Source organism: Drosophila simulans, chromosome 3L (genome assembly GCF_016746395.2).
Source record: "Drosophila simulans strain w501 chromosome 3L, Prin_Dsim_3.1, whole genome shotgun sequence".
Classification (NCBI taxonomy): domain Eukaryota; kingdom Metazoa; phylum Arthropoda; class Insecta; order Diptera; family Drosophilidae; genus Drosophila; species Drosophila simulans.
This window is the reverse complement of record NC_052522.2, coordinates 6,528,966-6,547,688: the sequence shown is the minus strand read 5'-3', so window position 1 is coordinate 6,547,688 and position 18,723 is coordinate 6,528,966. Positions and strand designations below refer to the sequence as shown.

Below are 18,723 nucleotides of genomic sequence, written 5' to 3'. Positions count from 1 at the left end.
AAAAACTAAATAATTCGCTTGGACCACTGGTATTAAAAATCACCGCAACTCGCAGCACTCACCTCACATTTACTCGCAATTAAAGTGCTGATTACCTAATCCTTGCTCGGCGTGACCAGAATGCTAGCATACTTTTGAGCGCCGGAGCGGTGACCGCAGAATGCGCTGCGGTCGCCGAGCAGAAGTTGCCGACGTCGCCGTATCGATTAAGCCATCAAAACTTTGACCGCTTATTAATGCGCGTACATCAGCGGTAAAGTGCGGTCATAATTCAAATGGGGCACCCTCCATTCACGTCCTTGAAGGGCGGCAAATCGGTTTTCGGATCAATTGTTTGGCCATCCGCGATGAGGGAAGTGAATCTGCTCAACCGCTTTACACGCCAGTTCCTGTTTCTCATCGTGTTGGTGACCCAGATCTGCGGGGTCACCACCTTTGTGTACAACTCAAAGGCGCAATGCTTTCGTCACTCCGGATTTCTGCGGTTTTACTCCAGCTTAGTTCTCATTTTTCTGACACTATTCCTCATGGTTACCACGAGTAAAATGCTTGATAATCTGCAAGCTGTGTGGCCATATGCGGTAGGAAGTGTTGTCATGTTAGTGGTAAGAATACAAGGATTTTTGGAAAGTGCAGAGATCGTGGAGTTGTTAAACCAAATGCTGAGAATGATGAGGCAGGTTAATCTAATGGCCAGGCACCCGAATCTGTTTCGCCTGAAACATTTGCTGCTCCTTCTTTTGGCGCTGCAGAATCTTTTAAGATCCCTGAATACGATAGTGGGAATAAATAAACGCTCTGCCGAAGCTTATGACACGTTGCTTAATAGCGTTGTCCTATTAAATGTACTGGCCGTCCTGCTGAGCTTTCTCCTTCAGATCACCATCAATATTTGCCTCTTTGTAGTGCTCATTGCCACGTATAGCGAACTACACCATTGCACTCGACGAATCTCAAATGATATGGATAAGCTCAGACTTTATTCCGTCCTTGAAAGTGGTCAATTTATGGTTTTGGTAAAACAACTTCAAGGAATCACTGAAAATTTGATTCGACTGCGTCATAATGTTTTTCGTATTACCGTCAGAATAACACGGCATTTCCGATTCCATTGGCTGTGTGCTATTATATACGGACTAATACCATTCTTTAGTTTAACAGCTAAAGATCAAAATGGATTTTACTTCCTCATCATTTCCGCATTGAACATAATATTCCAGTGGACTATTTTTGCGATTCTGTCTCGTGAATCACGAATCACCAGGAGTTTATGCACTTTTCATTTGACCAATTACCATATGGAAACTGCTAGAACGGTGAGTAGAACTGTATTATATAAACTATTAGGTTTTTGTTGAGTTTTCTTTTGAAGTACAGATTGATGAATTACTACATCAGGAAATTTGGGAACGTATCACAGTCACCATATACGGCGTTACACTCGACACGAAATTGCTCTTCAAACTGCTATCCATTAGTGCCTTTTGCGCGTTTGTTAACCGACTGGAGTACTTGCACATCCAGTGTCCTCAATAGATCCTGCCATTTAACTGTCAAATTAAAGTCGGAGGAGTCCTTGCTCAATTTCGATATCGTCGTTTTGTCTATTATTAGCATTCTGGGCTGTCATGTTATCGCAACTGTTGTGCACCAATGTCAATTGCACAAGTCAAAAACTGCCTCATAGATGACTTTCGAGATACTTTGCCGGCAATTACGTAGCTGTTTCATTGTTCCTTCATTTCGAACAAGCTTCATAATATTTTCACTTTTATGGCAGGCAACATAAAAGACGACAGCTTTGGCAATAGCAACAACATCATCATTATCAACACCATCAAAGCCCGGAAAATTCCACCTTCTGTGACTACCCTCGCCGCGCCTTTCGTCCCCTTTTGTCCCCCTCAATTGTCGTAAAATCATAGGAAAAAAGAAAGGAGCCAACGGAGGCGAAAAGTGTGAGTGCGTAAATTTCTCTCTGGACTCGGAGTCGCTCAAGTGTCCTTCCATTCTGTGTCATAAAATTAACGCTTTATATGAACGAAAGCATAAGGCGCTCGATTTTTATCACCAAGGCCAACAAGATGGCCATGAACGAATCAGGAACATGGAAATGCAGAGGAAGAAAAGAGGCAGCTAAGTATCTGCAAGTGAATGTGTAATTACAATAGATTTATACTGATTTTTAAGACATCCTTATAGCTGAATCAATATAAAAATAAAAATGTATGTTTACCCAAGTACAACCCATATATATATTGTTATTTTCTGGCAGTGCATAAGCCCATAGCGAACCTTACGAGAACATAAAGAGTTTAGAGTTGAATTAGAAGAACAAGATACTGGGACCGAAGTATGTTGGGTACTAGGATAGGTGGTCCAAAGAGTGTCTAATTATTTACGTGCAATGAAAGTTATGAATTACGGAGAAGTCAAGTCGGCGAGGTTAAATATACCCCCGAACCTCCCCATGCCTTAACTGTCTGGGTGAATGGCTTCAGTCTGGTTTCGTAGCTAGCCCCTTATACACATTCTCGTGTTGTGGCTGTGAAATCGTTTTTCCCAGGAGATCTGAATTTTCAATAGACTACGGAATTTCCGTTGTTAAAAATTTGACTCAGTATAAAAGATCATTTGCCAAAAACACTCAACCATGCTGACGACCCAGCAGACCGAATTCAAGATGATGGACAACGGCACCGAGACGCTGGCCGATTCTCATTCGAGTTCCAGTGAGGATCTGAAAGCACTTTCGGAGATGGATATTCGCAAGCCCCTAACGGAGATTGTTGACTTGCGCCTTAAGCATCCGCTAGAGAACACTTGGACCCTATGGTACCTGGAGAATGATCGCAGCAAGAACTGGGAGGACATGCAGAACGAGATCACTAGCTTCGACATGGTCGAGGACTTCTGGAGTCTCTACAATCACATTAAGCAACCATCTGAGATTAGAGTGGGCAGCGATTATTCTTTGTTCAAGAAGGGCATTCAGTAAGATTGGGATTGATTTTTATACATAATAATTGAATAATTCATATTCATTGCAGGCCAATGTGGGAGGATCCTGCAAACAAGTTCGGCGGCCGTTGGGTCATCAATATGGGGCGTGGCTCCAAAGCGGAGCTCGACAAGCTTTGGCTAGATGTGGTAAGTAGCTATTGGAGCTTTGTGTCCATCGTCTGTCATATCAGTTGCAACTGCACAACCTCTTTTCTGCCCACTGACAGCTACTCATACTGATTGGCGAGGCCTTTGAAAACACCGAAGAAGTCTGCGGCGCTGTTATCAACTTGCGCGGGAAGAGCAACAAAATTTGTGAGTATCACTGAAAAAAAATATTGGCATTATTAGGAACGCTGGTTAGAAATATTACATTTTACTAAAAATATTACCATTAGACTACACAAATTTTTTGTTTACTTCGCTAAAACTTACAGGAAAAATTATATACACCTAGGTAGGCTTTGTTTTTTAAACCTAGTTTACACATTGTAGTTTTGTAGTGTACTCAGCTTAAGTAGCCAGTGGGCACCACCATGACAACTACTAACCCAGCGCCTTTACTCCACAAGCGATTTGGACCGCCAACGGACACAACGAGCTGGCCGTCATGGAGATTGGACTCAAGTTACGCGACCTGCTCGTCCTGCCGCCCCACCAACTGCAGTACCAGCTGCACAAGGACACTATGTGCAAGCAGGGATCGGTGATCAAAGCGGTTTATTGCGTGTAAGCCGTCCCCGTTTTGGATGCCACCCACCACTCCATCCAGGGGACCATCCATCACCCACATTTCCATGGGCGCTTATGCCGCCGCATGCTGTTTCCAGCGCGTGTATCCGAAAAATATAAAAAAAAAATGTATCTTGAAACAGAACTGGTTTTATGAATTTGACCATGTTAAAAATTGCAAAGAAAGCTGTAAATACATAGTGTTTTAAATGCATATACGACGAGCCATCGTTGAATTCCCCAGTTTTAAAGTCCCAAGGAGCTCTTTTTATGCCGCTAGTTGGACCCTTTACGCTCCACGAAATGTTATGCAAACATATGCCGCACCAGAGCGCAAATAAAATGGTTTATATACACTTGCAGTTTGTACTTTTGGCCGGGCCAGCTAGAAGTGCACAGTGACTGCAAAAGATAAACGTCCACTTGGCTCGCTTGGCTGGCCGAGCGAAAAACAAAAGACCGAAAAGGGTCAACAATGGCCACGGCGGATTGTCCGTTTTAGCGAGTACCACAGTACCCGGCGCTGAATCTCTGGGATCTCTGGTATCTGGAACTGGCGTCGAGGGCTTCCAAAATGGAGACAATTGAATTTTGATGAAAGGCCGAACACAACGCCGTTGCCTCGCGCAGTATTAAAATTCATGCTAAGAGCTTCGAGTTGCATAAAAGGAGAGCTCTTTAGAGCCTTAAACACGAGTAATTTGCGTGTAAAAATTGTTATTTTAATAATTAAAAAAAACCTATTACGTACGTTTTTTAAGTATCTTTGGTATTCTACTATCTATAAGCATTAAGTAGAATCTGTAAATTATCTAATGACAAAGCTGTAGGTTCCCCCACACGCTGCTGGTAACGCTTATTCAACCTTTGTTCAGCCCCTGTGACGTAACATTTTAGCCAACTCGGGTCACCAGGCCATTCAATCAACATTGAAATTCCGATGGCAGCGGCACGTGCAGTAGCAACTTCATTATGAGCCACTTTAAGCTGAAAAAACTCATCTCCATCCGCATAGCCCGTTGACTGCATTTTATGGGCCCAGGTGGCGGCGGCTTACATGGGGAGCTGTTAAACCGAAACCGCATCAAAACCGCACACGTCCCACATGGCATCCAGGTGCCTTCACCTGTAGTTTGGCCCACCTTTACCAACTCTGCCACCCAAACACCCACTAGCCCACCCACTTCGCGTTCTTGCACCTTTGACATATTGCTGGGATAGAATAGAGGTGGTTTTGCTGGGCGGCATGAGATCCAGATCTACACACACACACACACACACAACACCGCAAACTTTTTGCCTTCAGACGTATATTTACAAATTAGTTGCTCGAAACGTGACATCGAGCATGTTGTTGCACTTGCAATTGGAGTCGCATGTGAAATATCTGGCTTTTGGGCTGTTCTGGTGAAAAACTTTGGCAAGCATACAACTTAATTAGCACATAAATAAATTATGATCCCATTAGAAGGTCCTTAGCACGTATGTTTAAACTTGGGTGATTAAAAAAGGTTAAATTAACAATTAAAATTAAAAAGCTAGCAAATAATAAAATTATCCTAACAGGATTAAAACGTGGATGTATTATATTAAAGTTTCGATCAGGTACAAATGTTTTTCCAACAGAGAAGTATGCGCGCACAAAATATTTGTATGAAATACTGAATGGTTTTGATTGGTATTATCTTTATGCATATTGATTGTTTCCTTTTTGGTGGTTCCGTTATAAAATGGCCAGATTAAAATCTGAAATCGAATGATTTGTATTAGCTCTATTATAGACTGGTATCGCTCTCCACCTCCATGCTGGTCATGCATATATCAACACTTTTCATATAGCCAACGCAGACCACATTGAGCTCCAGCTTTGGTTTTTATGGCCACACCAGCTGGACAAGCACTATGGCAGCACCACCCGAAAACACAACCACCCAACTGGCCAGCGAACCACCCGGCCACCAACAAACTCTCCATTTTTGCTCAGCTTTTGTTTATTCTGTGTATTGTTGGAGCTCGCGCGATTGCTGGTTTCAGCTTTTGGTCGGGTATTCCTTGGTCTTTTTCTCTTTTGGCAGAACAACACTATACAACATAAAAATAAATTGCACTTCTGACACTTGAATACGGTGTAGGAGTTTGGGGCAAGAATGGGGAAGCGAGTGGAGTAGGATGTGGGAGCGGAGGGCAGATGCTACTATTTGGGCAGCGACACATGATTAAGTGGAGTTTGCGGTTGGCTTTGTTCGGGGAATACGCATGTAAATCTATTTGGGTATACATTATCGTCGTCCAGTTGAAGCTTAACTTTTATCATATAATAAAATGTAATTTTCCAACTCGTAACTCTCTGGTAATTAGAATTTATAGCGAACTTAATCGCTTTTGGCACGCAGACTAAATGGAGGAGGATGTGGATCTCTCCACCCAGCATTTATTTCATTAATTTGCCCAAGAAGAGAATTTCATTAGCCGCATAACGGACAGGCATGCAACAATTTTTGTGCAATTTTCGCCAAAAAGGGATAACAATATTTCCACTCGTATCAAATAGCCAAACCGCATCAATGCGGAGCATTTGAAATGAAATATTAATTTGCAAAATTCCAAGCCTCCGTTTCGCCGGAGCTCTTCAAAATTTTTTTTTTTTATAAATTAATAAGAATTTATGATGCCAACAAAAATGAAAACGAATCATCATACATACAACGCAAGGCCTTGGATTGTACTTTTGAGTTCACCTTCAAAGGAAGGCCCGAGGAAATGGCAGGAGACGACAGCCAACCGAGATATTTGTCTACAAATATTATTGCTATTCGAAATGTGTAGTATCTGCTGTGCCCTTGGCTGCGTTCATTCGTTCTTTTCGGGTCCAAAAAATTCCTGGCTGCCAAATATGCAGGAGGTATGATGCCCTCCGCTTCATTCCACATCCCCCAACCTGGTAGTGGTTGAATTCAGTGCGAGATAAAGGCCAGTTCGGATCCCTCCGCCTATATAATTCTTAATATTTCGCTTCATAAATATGTAAATAAATGCCGACACGAGGGAAAGACAAAAGAAATCTTGGTCTGCCCTCCTGTACTTTGTTAGCCATTTCTCCACCCAACAAGACGTAGACGAAGACGTTCGGTTTGATAGAAACTATAAAGGAATCCGGCAAAAACCGCACGGAACTCACAACGGGATATTAAGCACAAAAGTTGGCCACAAAGATTTTCGGACGGAGTCAACTTAATGAAATAAAGCACTCGCTTAGCACACACATTCGAGGACCCGAATCCGAATCCATGGGCAAAACCTTAACCTAAAGCATAAGAAGTCAGTCATGAAAAGCGTACGTGAGCAATGAAAAAGTCGCAAACACTTTATTATACGTGGCAAGAGGGGAGGCAGCAGGAGGATGTGGATCGGACGCAATGGGATGGGTTGTAGGATGGCCTTTCAGCCACATCAAAATGCTACGCGGCGCGTATACGAAATAAGTCCTATGTAGATGCACTCCAACCACACACCCACCCACCAGGCACATTACTCATACGCCGCGTCATTGTGCCGCAGTCAGATAAAGACCGAGGGCGAAAGACAAAAGATGGCCACGGGACACTGGACGGAGCATGGGGAGGCACGGTGGCAAGCTGGAGGTGAAAAGGAGGTGCGGCAGGACACCAAGGACAACGCGATGGCAATGCACATAATGGCCGGGTGCGTGAGCTAGGTATTTTGGTATTTTAAACATGTGCCCGGCAGCTAATGCATAGTTTATGGGTCTCTGGGCCTACGGCCAAAAGTGTTGGTCAAATTTGGTCAGCGATTTAAGCATGCCCACTAGGTGATAGTAGGACAAACTGGTGGCTAACCTTTAACCAAAATGGTTTTGAGAAAATTCACAATGAAACTAAATGTTATACTAATAGGGACACTATTACGCTGATTCCAAGCAGTTTCCAAATATATATAAAATATAAAATCGAAAAGGATTTTAATGGTATTCATTCAGTTCCAATTAGTTTTGGAGTTAATTGATATATTGGTTATTGAGACTTACGCACTTGGAATGCCTAATATTCAGTCAAGATAAACTATAAGTGAATTACAATAATATTTGCTAAAATATTTATCATGTTAATTATATTGGCAAATAGGCCGAAGTCCATTGAAACTTGTGTCCATCTTGCCAGTGAGGTGCAAAACTTTCGCTTTTAATTTCACACACAATCAATTTGTGTTTATTAGCTCATTATAAACATTTTGAGGCTGCCTTCGCTCAGTTGGCATTCCCGGCACGTGGGTCGTATACTTAATTTGCTTAGTCAACGAAGCAAATCATTGACCAAAAGAGCCCGACCGAAGCCAAGGCCACCCAGTTTCTGCAGGACGTGCATGAGATGGTTAAGGATTTATGTAGAGGACCAGACAAATTTTATAATTCGAAAAACAAGCGTTGAGGGTAAAGTGGAAGTGGAAACTACAAGGTGCACTAATTTGAGGTGTTCAAATGGCCCAAAGAAGGTCCGCCGCATGTGTCCCAGCCGCAGGCTTTTGATGTGCACTCAAGGGTTGAAAGGTGGCATAATCAAATCAATGTCTGGACCCTGGATCTATATGCTCCCCAAAAAGGTTATTTGTTTTCCTTGGAAAACTCTTTGTTTGGCCGTTTGCGGTCATGTTTCTGGTCCGACACCTTATTTGCCATTCCGAGCACATATCCCCAACTTGAGTGGGATTTTGCAGATCTGTGGGCTTCTTTTGTGCTCTTTATTAAGTGTCACTTGGCGCAATTTAAATATTTAATCCAGCGCGTCTGATATTCCTTTTAATAAGTATGCAAATAGCACATTTATGAAATCGCGGATTTCGCAGCACAACTTTTGTTTTCCAAATTTCGCGTAATTTGAGTTTGAGTTGCTTGTTTTTGTTGATTATTTTCTCCTCTAGTGAAGTTGTGTCTAGACATTTTATGCGCGCCAGAGATTATATGAAATTCATAAGCGACACTTCTGGGTGGGGGACTCAAACATCTTTGGGGACTCAAAGCACCAACACGATTGTGGTACGGGAAAGAGTTCAACGTTTGTAGGATTAACAGTTGTGTTGAATTCTTGACAGAATAAAGAAATGGTCGCTTAAATGCAGTTTAAAACGTATTTTGCTAGATTAATATCGCTGTTTACAACATCTTTCATAAACCGCTTAATACAGCGCTTGCTTTGATCAATAGCTTTTATACCATCATCAAGATTTTTTTTGTCAAAACAAATAATTACTAAAGCAGCGAGTTCTACAATATTATTTTTCATTTTCATGGTACACTTTTCTTTCAATTTGCGATTGCCGGAGCAAATTGAATTTGTTGCACTTCAGCACAGGCCACAAAGTGGAAAGAAAGGAGGTAAAAGAGTTATGAAAAAAGGGTTATGGGTTGAGGATTTGAAGGAGCGAAAACTGGGTAGAAGGATTTGGCTTGCTCATAGCCTTCACCCAAGGATAAATGCCCGCACATATCCTTATCCGCCGGATCCTCCAGCTTTATATTAAGTTAATTACTCCATGCGAGGCTGGCATAATATGCAACTTATGCGCGCCTTTCGCTTATTGCATTTTTATCCGTAATATTCGCATATATAAATAACTATATATGTATGATGGGTAACGAAGGGAACTTGTAAATACTGGGTACATACATTTATGCGTCTGCTTTCCCGATGGTCGCCGCGCCGACAATGGACGCTTACTTAAGCTAAAAGCTTTTGTGTATAAATTTTAATTAAAATGCAACAATTAAATGCACAGCATTCTCGGCCAGACTCGTTCTGGATGTGGTTCCGTTCCAGTTCCCGTTGCCGTTTCATTTGCCGCCTTCATCGCCGCTGGTCATGCGTGTAAGTTGTAGTTACTACGGCGGCGGCTGGCGATGCATAAACCAGTGTTAAGCTCAAATTAATGACATTAATTTACGGCCACGCCCAATGGGATCGGATCTCTGGGAATGGGAGCCGGGATCCAACGCCTCATTGCGTTTTAATAAGTTAACAGAAATGTATTGCCTACTTTGCAGCGCCCGCTAATTTGTATTTTGTAATTGAAAACGCTCACACTTGGCAATGCAGCACACTTGCTGGCGCTCTGTAATCAGCACTACTTAAAGCCAATTAGCTGCAAATATGGCCGGTAAACCACCCAATTTTGCCTATCAACCTGTCTGGATGGGGGGAGTTTTTCGGCATTTTTGTTTTCGGGGGGTTTACTCCGTCAATGGGGCATGAAACGCGTTTTGTTCGCATTTTGTTCCTGCCACGCCCTTCTGTCCACGTTTGCGGTTTGTTTGGTGCCGGTTTGGCAATTTTGTGATATCGCCCTCTCTATACCGCTCCGTTTCGCTTGAACATTGTGCAAACGCCGCGTTTGCCGGTAAGATGTGCTTGTGTGTGTGTGTGCAAATAATTGGCAACATTTGCGCTGGCCACACACTCACACTGGGCCATCGGCCGCGCCCCGTTGGATACCGCTGAAAATTGCACAGCCAAATGAAATTTGCAAACTCGCAAAAGGTGTTGACAATTATTTGCATAACAAAGCAAATTCCAGCTCCCCCGCTTGGCCAACCCAAAAAGTATATATCTACATACATATATATAAAGTAAAATCAACATTAGGAATTTAAACTTAAAGTTTGCATTGAATTAGTTGAGCATTCCAGTTGCCAAGGGGTTACAATTTGTCACCTGTCTGCAGTGGCATTCCAGTAGCCACCCCCAAAAAATCCCCTGTACCAGTTTTCGGCCTTGTTTGATGTTGGCAGGAACAAAGCTCACGTGCAGGTCTCCAGCGAGACAGGAGGGTCCACTCACGAATCCTAGACCGCAGTGGGGTGGCGCTGATTAAAGACGCCCCAAGGACCGCAAGTGTAAAAATAGCCTAAAAGCCTATGGCCATAAGGCAAATGGGGGGGAGAGGTTACGAGTGCACTGGGGATAATGGTATACCTGGAAGTTGGAGTATCAAGTTACTAGCAGAAAGTAGTGTAGTGTAAAGTCTTTAAGAGGGTATTATATCATAACATATGATAATTAAATAATTCAGTCGTTTTTTGGGGAGCACATTTTTTTCCAGTGCAGGAGCACCGCAAAATTCCAGCGAAACATTGGCAGATTAATGGCGTGTAGCGTTAAGTGAATCAATTTGGTTCATGCATGGCCCAGTGGCACAAAGATACAATCTCCCAAAAGCAAAACAAAACAGTAGGCCATGCGTGATGGGAAAGTTTGCGGCTATCTGTTAATTACATAACATTCAAAGTTATAATCTGCGTCCATCGTCCAAGTTGCCCCAAAAATAAACTGACAGCCAGATGGTCAAGTGGATTTTTTTTTAGCGAGTTTCCTTCTCTCTTTTTTCTGCTGAGATTTCGTTTCGTACTAATGGATGCCACAAATTTTAGTGAGAAGTGGCCGAGGAAGGCGATGGCGACATAGACAGACTACAATTTGACTTACACAACTGCCAATTTGCAGCACAAAACTATAAGGAAACACCTCCGCAGTGCCCCGATTCTCTACCCTCGACTTGTCGCACGTTTATGGCTCCGACGAACATTTTTGAGTAACAACTTTGCTGCGTGACACGAATGTCGAGCGATGAGGCACTTATAAAATGTCTTGGCATGTGATCAGCGGGTGCCTGCTGATGGCGAAGGCGGTGGCTATGATGATGATGATGGCCACGATGATGATGGCAAGGTGACAGGAACGTGGTTGGTTGGCTCCCAAAAGGGTTTCCGCAGGTCGCGCTATTTCGCTGATAAATTGTCCCAAAATGACCCCGAGTAATAGAAACTGCGTGTGAGAATAATAAAGTAAATCGATTAAAGGTTAGTTTATTTAGCAACTATATATAATAGTAGCAACTACAAAATAATATGAGATAACATATTGTTCTACATGTATTTAGGAATCTTGTGAAGAACTACTAGGCACAGGAAATAAAAGAAACCAAAATTCTACTGTTCACACATGAACACGAATATATTTAAAGACTTACAATTTTGGGCTCCGTTCATATCTTATGTAAATGAATCGAGAGCGATAAATTATATTTAGGATTTTGTTATCTAAGGCGACATGGGTGCATTGCTCAAAAACATGTGCACACTACATGAGTCAGTCACTTGAGATCGTTCCCCGCCTCCTAAAATAGTCCCTTAGCGGGAGACCACAGATAAGGTCCTCGCCGCTCAAGATAGGCAGATGTGCCCGAGCGTGGGACCTCGATAAGGCGGGGACTATTTACTTAGGCCTCTGCGTAGGCCATTTACTTTAAGATGCGATTCTCATGTCACCTAGTTAAACCGAAGATATTTCCAAATAAAATCAGTTTCTTACAAAAACTCAACGAGTAAAGTCTTCTTATTTGGGATTTTACATTTGGTCAATCGAGCCTTTAATCGACTCTGCAGTTTCCCCCTACCAAAGGTAAGGAACTCAGAGAAAGGCCAGCTCCTTTAAGCATCTTACAGCTAAAGGTAGCAAAAATAAGTGACTCTTGTTTCCCCCTACCAAAGGTAAGGAACAGAGTATAAATATAAAAAGCAAAAAGATACAAAAGAATCTTTTATGTTTTAAAACAAGCACCTTATAGTCTATAGCTAAAGGTTGCTTTGTGTACCATTATAAATTGTGGTAAGGCGTGCTTGAGGCCATACATCAGCAATTGTGAAATTAAAAAGTGCATAACAAAAGTGCCTTATAAATGCTCTAATAGCATTAAATCAGCTCATAAATAGAGTGCAGTGTATATGCCATAAGAGCATAAATTAAATAAAAAGTGCCTGAAAACAGTGCCTTATAAATGCTCTAATAGCATTAAATCAGCTCATAAATAGAGTGCAGTGTATATGCCAAAAGAGCATAAATGCCGAAATAAATGGCTAAAAAAAAAACAAAAAATCTGACTGGACTACAAAAATAATAAAACGTGCCAAAAAAAAAAAAAAAATCATCTTTAAACATCAAAGGAGCCTCTACCAGCAGCAGAAGCAGCAACAACAGCAGCAGCAGAAGCAGCAACAGCAGTAGCAACAGCAGCAACAACAGCAGCAACAGCAGCAGCAACAACAACGACATCAGCTAAGTCAAAACAAGAATTTTCTGTTTATCCAAACACACATATATATATAAATACATATAAAATACATATACACGTACTATATATATTAAGAAATTACAAAAAATTTTCAAAATGATGTCAGAAAAGACTATTCAATTCCTTAAGAAGCAGTCCGAAATTATTTTGGAAATTAGAAAGTTGGAAGTAAAACCAACATTAACAGATGAAGAAATTCTAAAATTAAATGAGCTTCAAAAATGTTTCATTGCTAATCATAGCAATTTGTTAAAGATCGGCGTTGTCGATCATGAATATTTTAACACGAAGCAGTATGATTTAATAATGATGGTGTTAGAAAAAATTAAAAATAAAAATGAAAAAATTAAGGGCGAGTCGGTAGAAAACACTTTCCCTAAATCAAACACTGTCCCTAAATCAAACCCTCCCCCTACATTAAACCTTGAAATGTGTGGTCACCCTGAAAAAGAGGGTATAGCACAAAACAACGCTTTAAAAGTAGAGCAGGCATTTCGAAATAATGTTGGCCAATTTCGAGTATATCTAGAAGATACGTCTAAACTAATAGACAGTAGTCCAGATTTCCTTAAAATAAGGAAAAATAAAATTGAATTTTTATGGCATAAAATAGATAACCTGATTGAACAGGTGAATAGTCATTTTGAGAGTTCGCTATTCGAAGAAGAAATTAGCGAACTTGAATTTGACAAACAAAATATTCTTACAGCCATTAATAGTCGACTCAGTGGCACAATAAATAAAGCTGAAATGTCGACGGTTGTTAAGGCGGAGGAGTTACCAACCCTGCCTAAAATACAGATTCCCACTTTCTTTGGTGATTCCAAAGAATGGGATCTTTTTAATGAACTCTTTACAGAGCTCATACATGTGAGAGAGGATCTCAGTCCTTCTCTCAAATTTAATTATCTAAAGTCAGCATTAAAAGGAGAAGCCAGAAATGTGGTTACTCATTTACTGCTCGGCTCTGGAGAAAATTATGAAGCCACTTGGGAGTTTTTGACCAAGCGATATGAGAATAAAAGAAACATATTCTCAGATCATATGAATAGGCTTATGGATATGCCAAATTTAAATTTAGAATCCAATAAGCAAATAAAGACATTTATTGACACGATTAACGAGTCAATTTATATTATAAAATTAAAGGCACAATTACCAGAAGATGTGGATGCAATTTTCGCTCACATAATTCTTCGGAAATTCAATAAAGAATCACTCAATTTATATGAAAGCCATGTTAAAAAGACAAAAGAAATACAGGCACTTTCTGATGTCATGGACTTTTTAGAGCAAAGGCTCAATTCTATATCATCATTCTCACAGGAAGTAAAACCTGTAAAGAAAATGATTAATAATAACAAGAATAAAAATTATAGTGACAATTGTGCATATTGCAAACTACCAGGGCATTATTTAATTCAATGCCATAAATTTAAAATAATGAATCCAGCAGAACGGTCTGACTGGGTAAGAAAAAATGGGATTTGCCTAAGATGTCTGAGGCATCCGTTTGGTAAAAAATGTATAAGCGAGCAGCTTTGTTCGACTTGTCGTAAACCTCACCACACGTTACTTCACTTTGCAGGTCATAATCCAGAAAAAGTGAATACGTGTAGAACAACAGGTCAAGCCTTGTTGGCCACGGCCTTGATTCAAGTAAAGTCGAGGTATGGAGGCTTTGAACAATTAAGAGCATTGATTGATAGTGGCTCTCAAAGCACAATTATTTCAGAAGAGTCTGCACAGATTCTAAAATTGAAAAAATTTCGGTCTCATACTGAAATAAGTGGAGTATCTTCCACAGGAACGTGCATCTCCAAGCACAAAGCGGTTATTTCGATAAGAAATTCTCCGAAAAATTTAGAAATTGAAGCAATTATTCTCCCAAAACTTATGAAGGCACTTCCAGTCAACACGATTAATGTTGATCAGAAAAAATGGAAGAACTTTAAATTAGCCGACCCCGATTTTAATAAACCGGGTCGCATTGATCTAATCATTGGAGCAGACGTATATACTCACATTCTGCAAAATGGAGTTATAAAAATAGACGGTCTCCTTGGGCAAAAAACTGATTTCGGGTGGATAGTTTCTGGATGTAAAAAATCCAAAGGAAAAGAAACCATTGTAGCCACAACAATAGAAATAAAAGAGTTAGATCGCTACTGGGAAGTGGAAGAAGAAGAAAAAGATGATATCGAGTCTGAAATCTGTGAAAATAAATTTATCAAAACGACAAAAAAAGATTCAGATGGGCGATACATTGTGTCAATTCCATTCAAGGAGGATGTCACCTTAGGAGATTCAAAGAAACAAGCGATAGCTCGTTACATGAATCTGGAGAAAAAACTAAAAAGAAATGAAAAACTTAAGGTTGACTACACTAAATTCATGAATGAATACATGGATTTAGGACACATGATTGAAGTGAGTGATGAAGGCAAATATTTTTTACCGCACCAGGCAGTGATTAGAGATTCAAGCCTTACGACCAAATTGAGAGTAGTTTTTGATGCTTCAGCAAAAACTACGAATAACAAAAGTTTGAACGACATAATGTGGGTTGGGCCACGAGTTCAAAAAGATATTTTTGACATTATTATTAAATGGAGAAAATGGGAATTTGTTGTTTCGGCAGACATTGAAAAGATGTACCGACAAATTAAAATAGATAATAATGATCAAAAATATCAATATATTTTATGGAGAAATTCTCCAAAAGAAAAAATTAAAACATATAAATTAACCACAGTCACTTACGGAACTGCATCTGCACCATATTTGGCTACCAGGGTTCTGGTAGATATTGCAGATAAATGTAAAAACCAAGTTATTAGTGCAATAATTAGGAATGATTTCTATATGGATGACCTAATGACTGGAGCTGATTCGGTAGAAGAAGCTAATAAATTAATAACATTAATTCTCCATGAATTGCAGAAAGTTGGATTCAACTTAAGGAAATGGATTTCCAACAATTCCAAAATATTAACCACTGTGGAGGACACAGGGGACAATAAGGTTCTCAATATTATCGAAAATGAATGTGTTAAAACTTTAGGACTAAAATGGGAACCTCAAAATGATTTATTTAAGTTCAGCGTAAATTGTAATGATGAATCAAAAAATATAAATAAGCGCGTTGTGTTATCAACGCTAGCAAAAATATTTGATCCGTTAGGATGGTTGGCACCAGTCACGGTTTCAGGAAAACTTTTTATTCAAAAACTTTGGATAAATAAAAGTGAATGGGATCAGGAATTATCCATAGAAGATAAAAATTATTGGGAAAAATATAAAGAAAATTTATTATTGTTAGAGAATATTCGAATCCCAAGGTGGATTAATTCAAACAGTTCTTCAGTCATTCAGATTCACGGATTTGCGGACGCCTCCGAAAAAGCATATGCTGCAGTAGTCTATGCTAAAGTAGGACCTCATGTTAATATAATAGCTAGCAAAAGTAGAGTCAACCCTATAAAAAATAGGAAGACAATTCCCAAACTCGAGCTGTGTGCAGCTCACCTGCTTAGTGAATTAATCCAAAGACTAAAAGGATCAATTGACAATATAATGGAGATCTATGCTTGGAGTGATTCCACGATTACCTTAGCATGGATTAACAGTGGTCAAAGTAAGATCAAATTTATAAAAAGAAGAACGGATGACATTCGGAAATTAAAAAATACTGAATGGAATCATGTTAAGTCAGAGGATAATCCAGCAGATTTAGCATCCAGGGGAGTGGATTCTAACCAGTTGATCAACTGTGATTTTTGGTGGAAAGGTCCGAAATGGCTAGCAGACCCAAAAGAACTTTGGCCTCGGCAGCAGTCTGTAGAAGAACCTGTCTTAATAAATACGGTATTAAATGACAAAATAGATGATCCTATTTACGAATTAATAGAAAGGTATTCCAGTATAGAAAAACTTATACGTATAATAGCATACATAAATAGATTCGTGCAGATGAAAACAAGAAATAAAGCCTATTCATCAATTATTTCAGTAAAGGAGATAAGAATAGCGGAAACAGTTGTTATTAAGAAACAACAAGAATACCAGTTTAGGCAAGAGATAAAGTGCTTTAAAATCAAAAAGGAAATCAAGACAAATAATAAAATATTGTCATTGAATCCATTTTTGGACAAGGATGGGGTTCTAAGAGTTGGAGGAAGATTGCAAAATTCCAATGCAGAATTTAATGTTAAACATCCAATCATTTTAGAAAAATGCCACCTAACAAGCTTATTAATAAAAAATGCTCATAAGGAAACATTGCATGGAGGGATAAACCTAATGCGAAACTATATCCAAAGAAAGTATTGGATTTTCGGGTTGAAAAATTCGTTGAAAAAGTATTTAAGAGAATGTGTAACGTGTGCAAGGTATAAACAAAATACAGCTCAGCAAATAATGGGTAACTTGCCAAAATATAGAGTGACGATGACATTCCCGTTTCTTAATACTAGAATAGATTACGCAGGTCCTTATTATGTTAAATGTTCAAAAAATCGTGGCCAAAAAACATTTAAAGGATACGTTGCTGTATTCGTTTGCATGGCCACCAAAGCCATACACTTAGAAATGGTAAGCGATCTAACTTCAGACGCATTTTTAGCAGCACTCAGAAGATTTATTGCTAGACGGGGAAAATGTTCCAATATCTATTCAGACAACGGAACAAATTTTGTAGGAGCTGCAAGAAAATTAGATCAAGAGTTATTTAATGCAATACAAGAAAATATAACGATTGCAGCGCAGCTTGAAAAGGACAGGATTGATTGGCATTTTATTCCCCCGGCAGGACCTCACTTCGGAGGTATTTGGGAAGCTGGAGTTAAGTCAATGAAATACCATTTAAAGCGTATAATCGGCGACACTATTTTGACTTACGAAGAAATGTCAACTCTTTTATGTCAAATAGAAGCATGCTTAAATTCAAGGCCATTATACACTATAGTTAGTGAGAAGGACCAACAAGAAGTTTTAACACCAGGTCATTTTTTAATTGGAAGACCACCTTTAGAAATAGTCGAACCAATGGAAGATGAAAAAATCGGAAATTTGGATAGGTGGAGACTTATCCAAAAAATGAAGAAAGATTTCTGGGTTAAGTGGAAAAGTGAATATTTGCATACGCTCCAGCAAAGGAATAAATGGAAAAAGGAAATTCCTAATATAGAAGAAGGGCAAATAGTTTTATTAAAGGATGAGAATTGTCATCCTGCAAGATGGCCTTTAGGAAAGGTGGAAAAGGTGCATAAGGGGAATGATGATAAGGTCCGAGTGGCTAAAGTAAAGATGCAGGAAGGATATATCACTAGACCCATTACTAAAATTTGTCCCTTGGAAGGAATAAAGTCTGTTGACAAAAATGAGGCTGACCAAGAGCCAAAAAGACGAACTAGAGCGACATCGGGAATGTCCAAGATCGGAATCATTATGGCACCAGAACAACCTTGATAAACTAATTCAAAAACAAACATCTGTGGTTGATTCAACTTCTAATCTATTAAAGAGAACAACAGAAGATGTTAACTCCAATTTTAGAAGTATGCAAATAAGAATTGAGAACATGACAGAAGTTCTTAAAGAAAATTATTATGTTTATAAGGAATCAATAAAATTCTTTATGATTACGAAACAGCTACACTCATTGATTGAAGAAGGCGAAAAAATTCAAGCAGGCATTATAAGCCTGTTGATTGATATTAATCACGGTAGGCTAAATACAAATATTCTCAGGCCAAATCAGCTTAAAAAAGAAATTGCCAAAATTCAGCAGAGTCTTTCGGAGAACCTAGTAATTCCAGGAAAACGGTCAGGTACGGAACTTAAGGAGGT

At 39.7% G+C, this 18,723-nt stretch overlaps 2 protein-coding genes across 2 annotated transcripts; both read left to right on the top strand.

Moving 5' to 3' along the window:
- The first annotated feature begins 347 nt into the window (after window positions 1-347).
- LOC6737037 (uncharacterized protein CG32395) lies at window positions 348-2,270 on the top strand. Its single transcript, XM_002083848.4, has 2 exons — window positions 348-1,316; window positions 1,378-2,270. Exons 1-2 carry the CDS (start codon window positions 348-350, stop codon window positions 1,534-1,536), a joined length of 1,128 nt encoding a protein of 375 aa, XP_002083884.2. The 3' UTR covers window positions 1,537-2,270.
- A 205-nt stretch (window positions 2,271-2,475) lies between these two features.
- On the top strand, window positions 2,476-3,949 carry LOC6737036 (eukaryotic translation initiation factor 4E1). The gene is made up of 4 exons (XM_002083847.3): window positions 2,476-2,994; window positions 3,051-3,150; window positions 3,231-3,318; window positions 3,576-3,949. Exons 1-4 carry the CDS (start codon window positions 2,654-2,656, stop codon window positions 3,734-3,736), a joined length of 690 nt encoding a protein of 229 aa, XP_002083883.1. The 5' UTR covers window positions 2,476-2,653; the 3' UTR covers window positions 3,737-3,949.
- The last annotated feature ends 14,774 nt before the right edge of the window (window positions 3,950-18,723 follow it).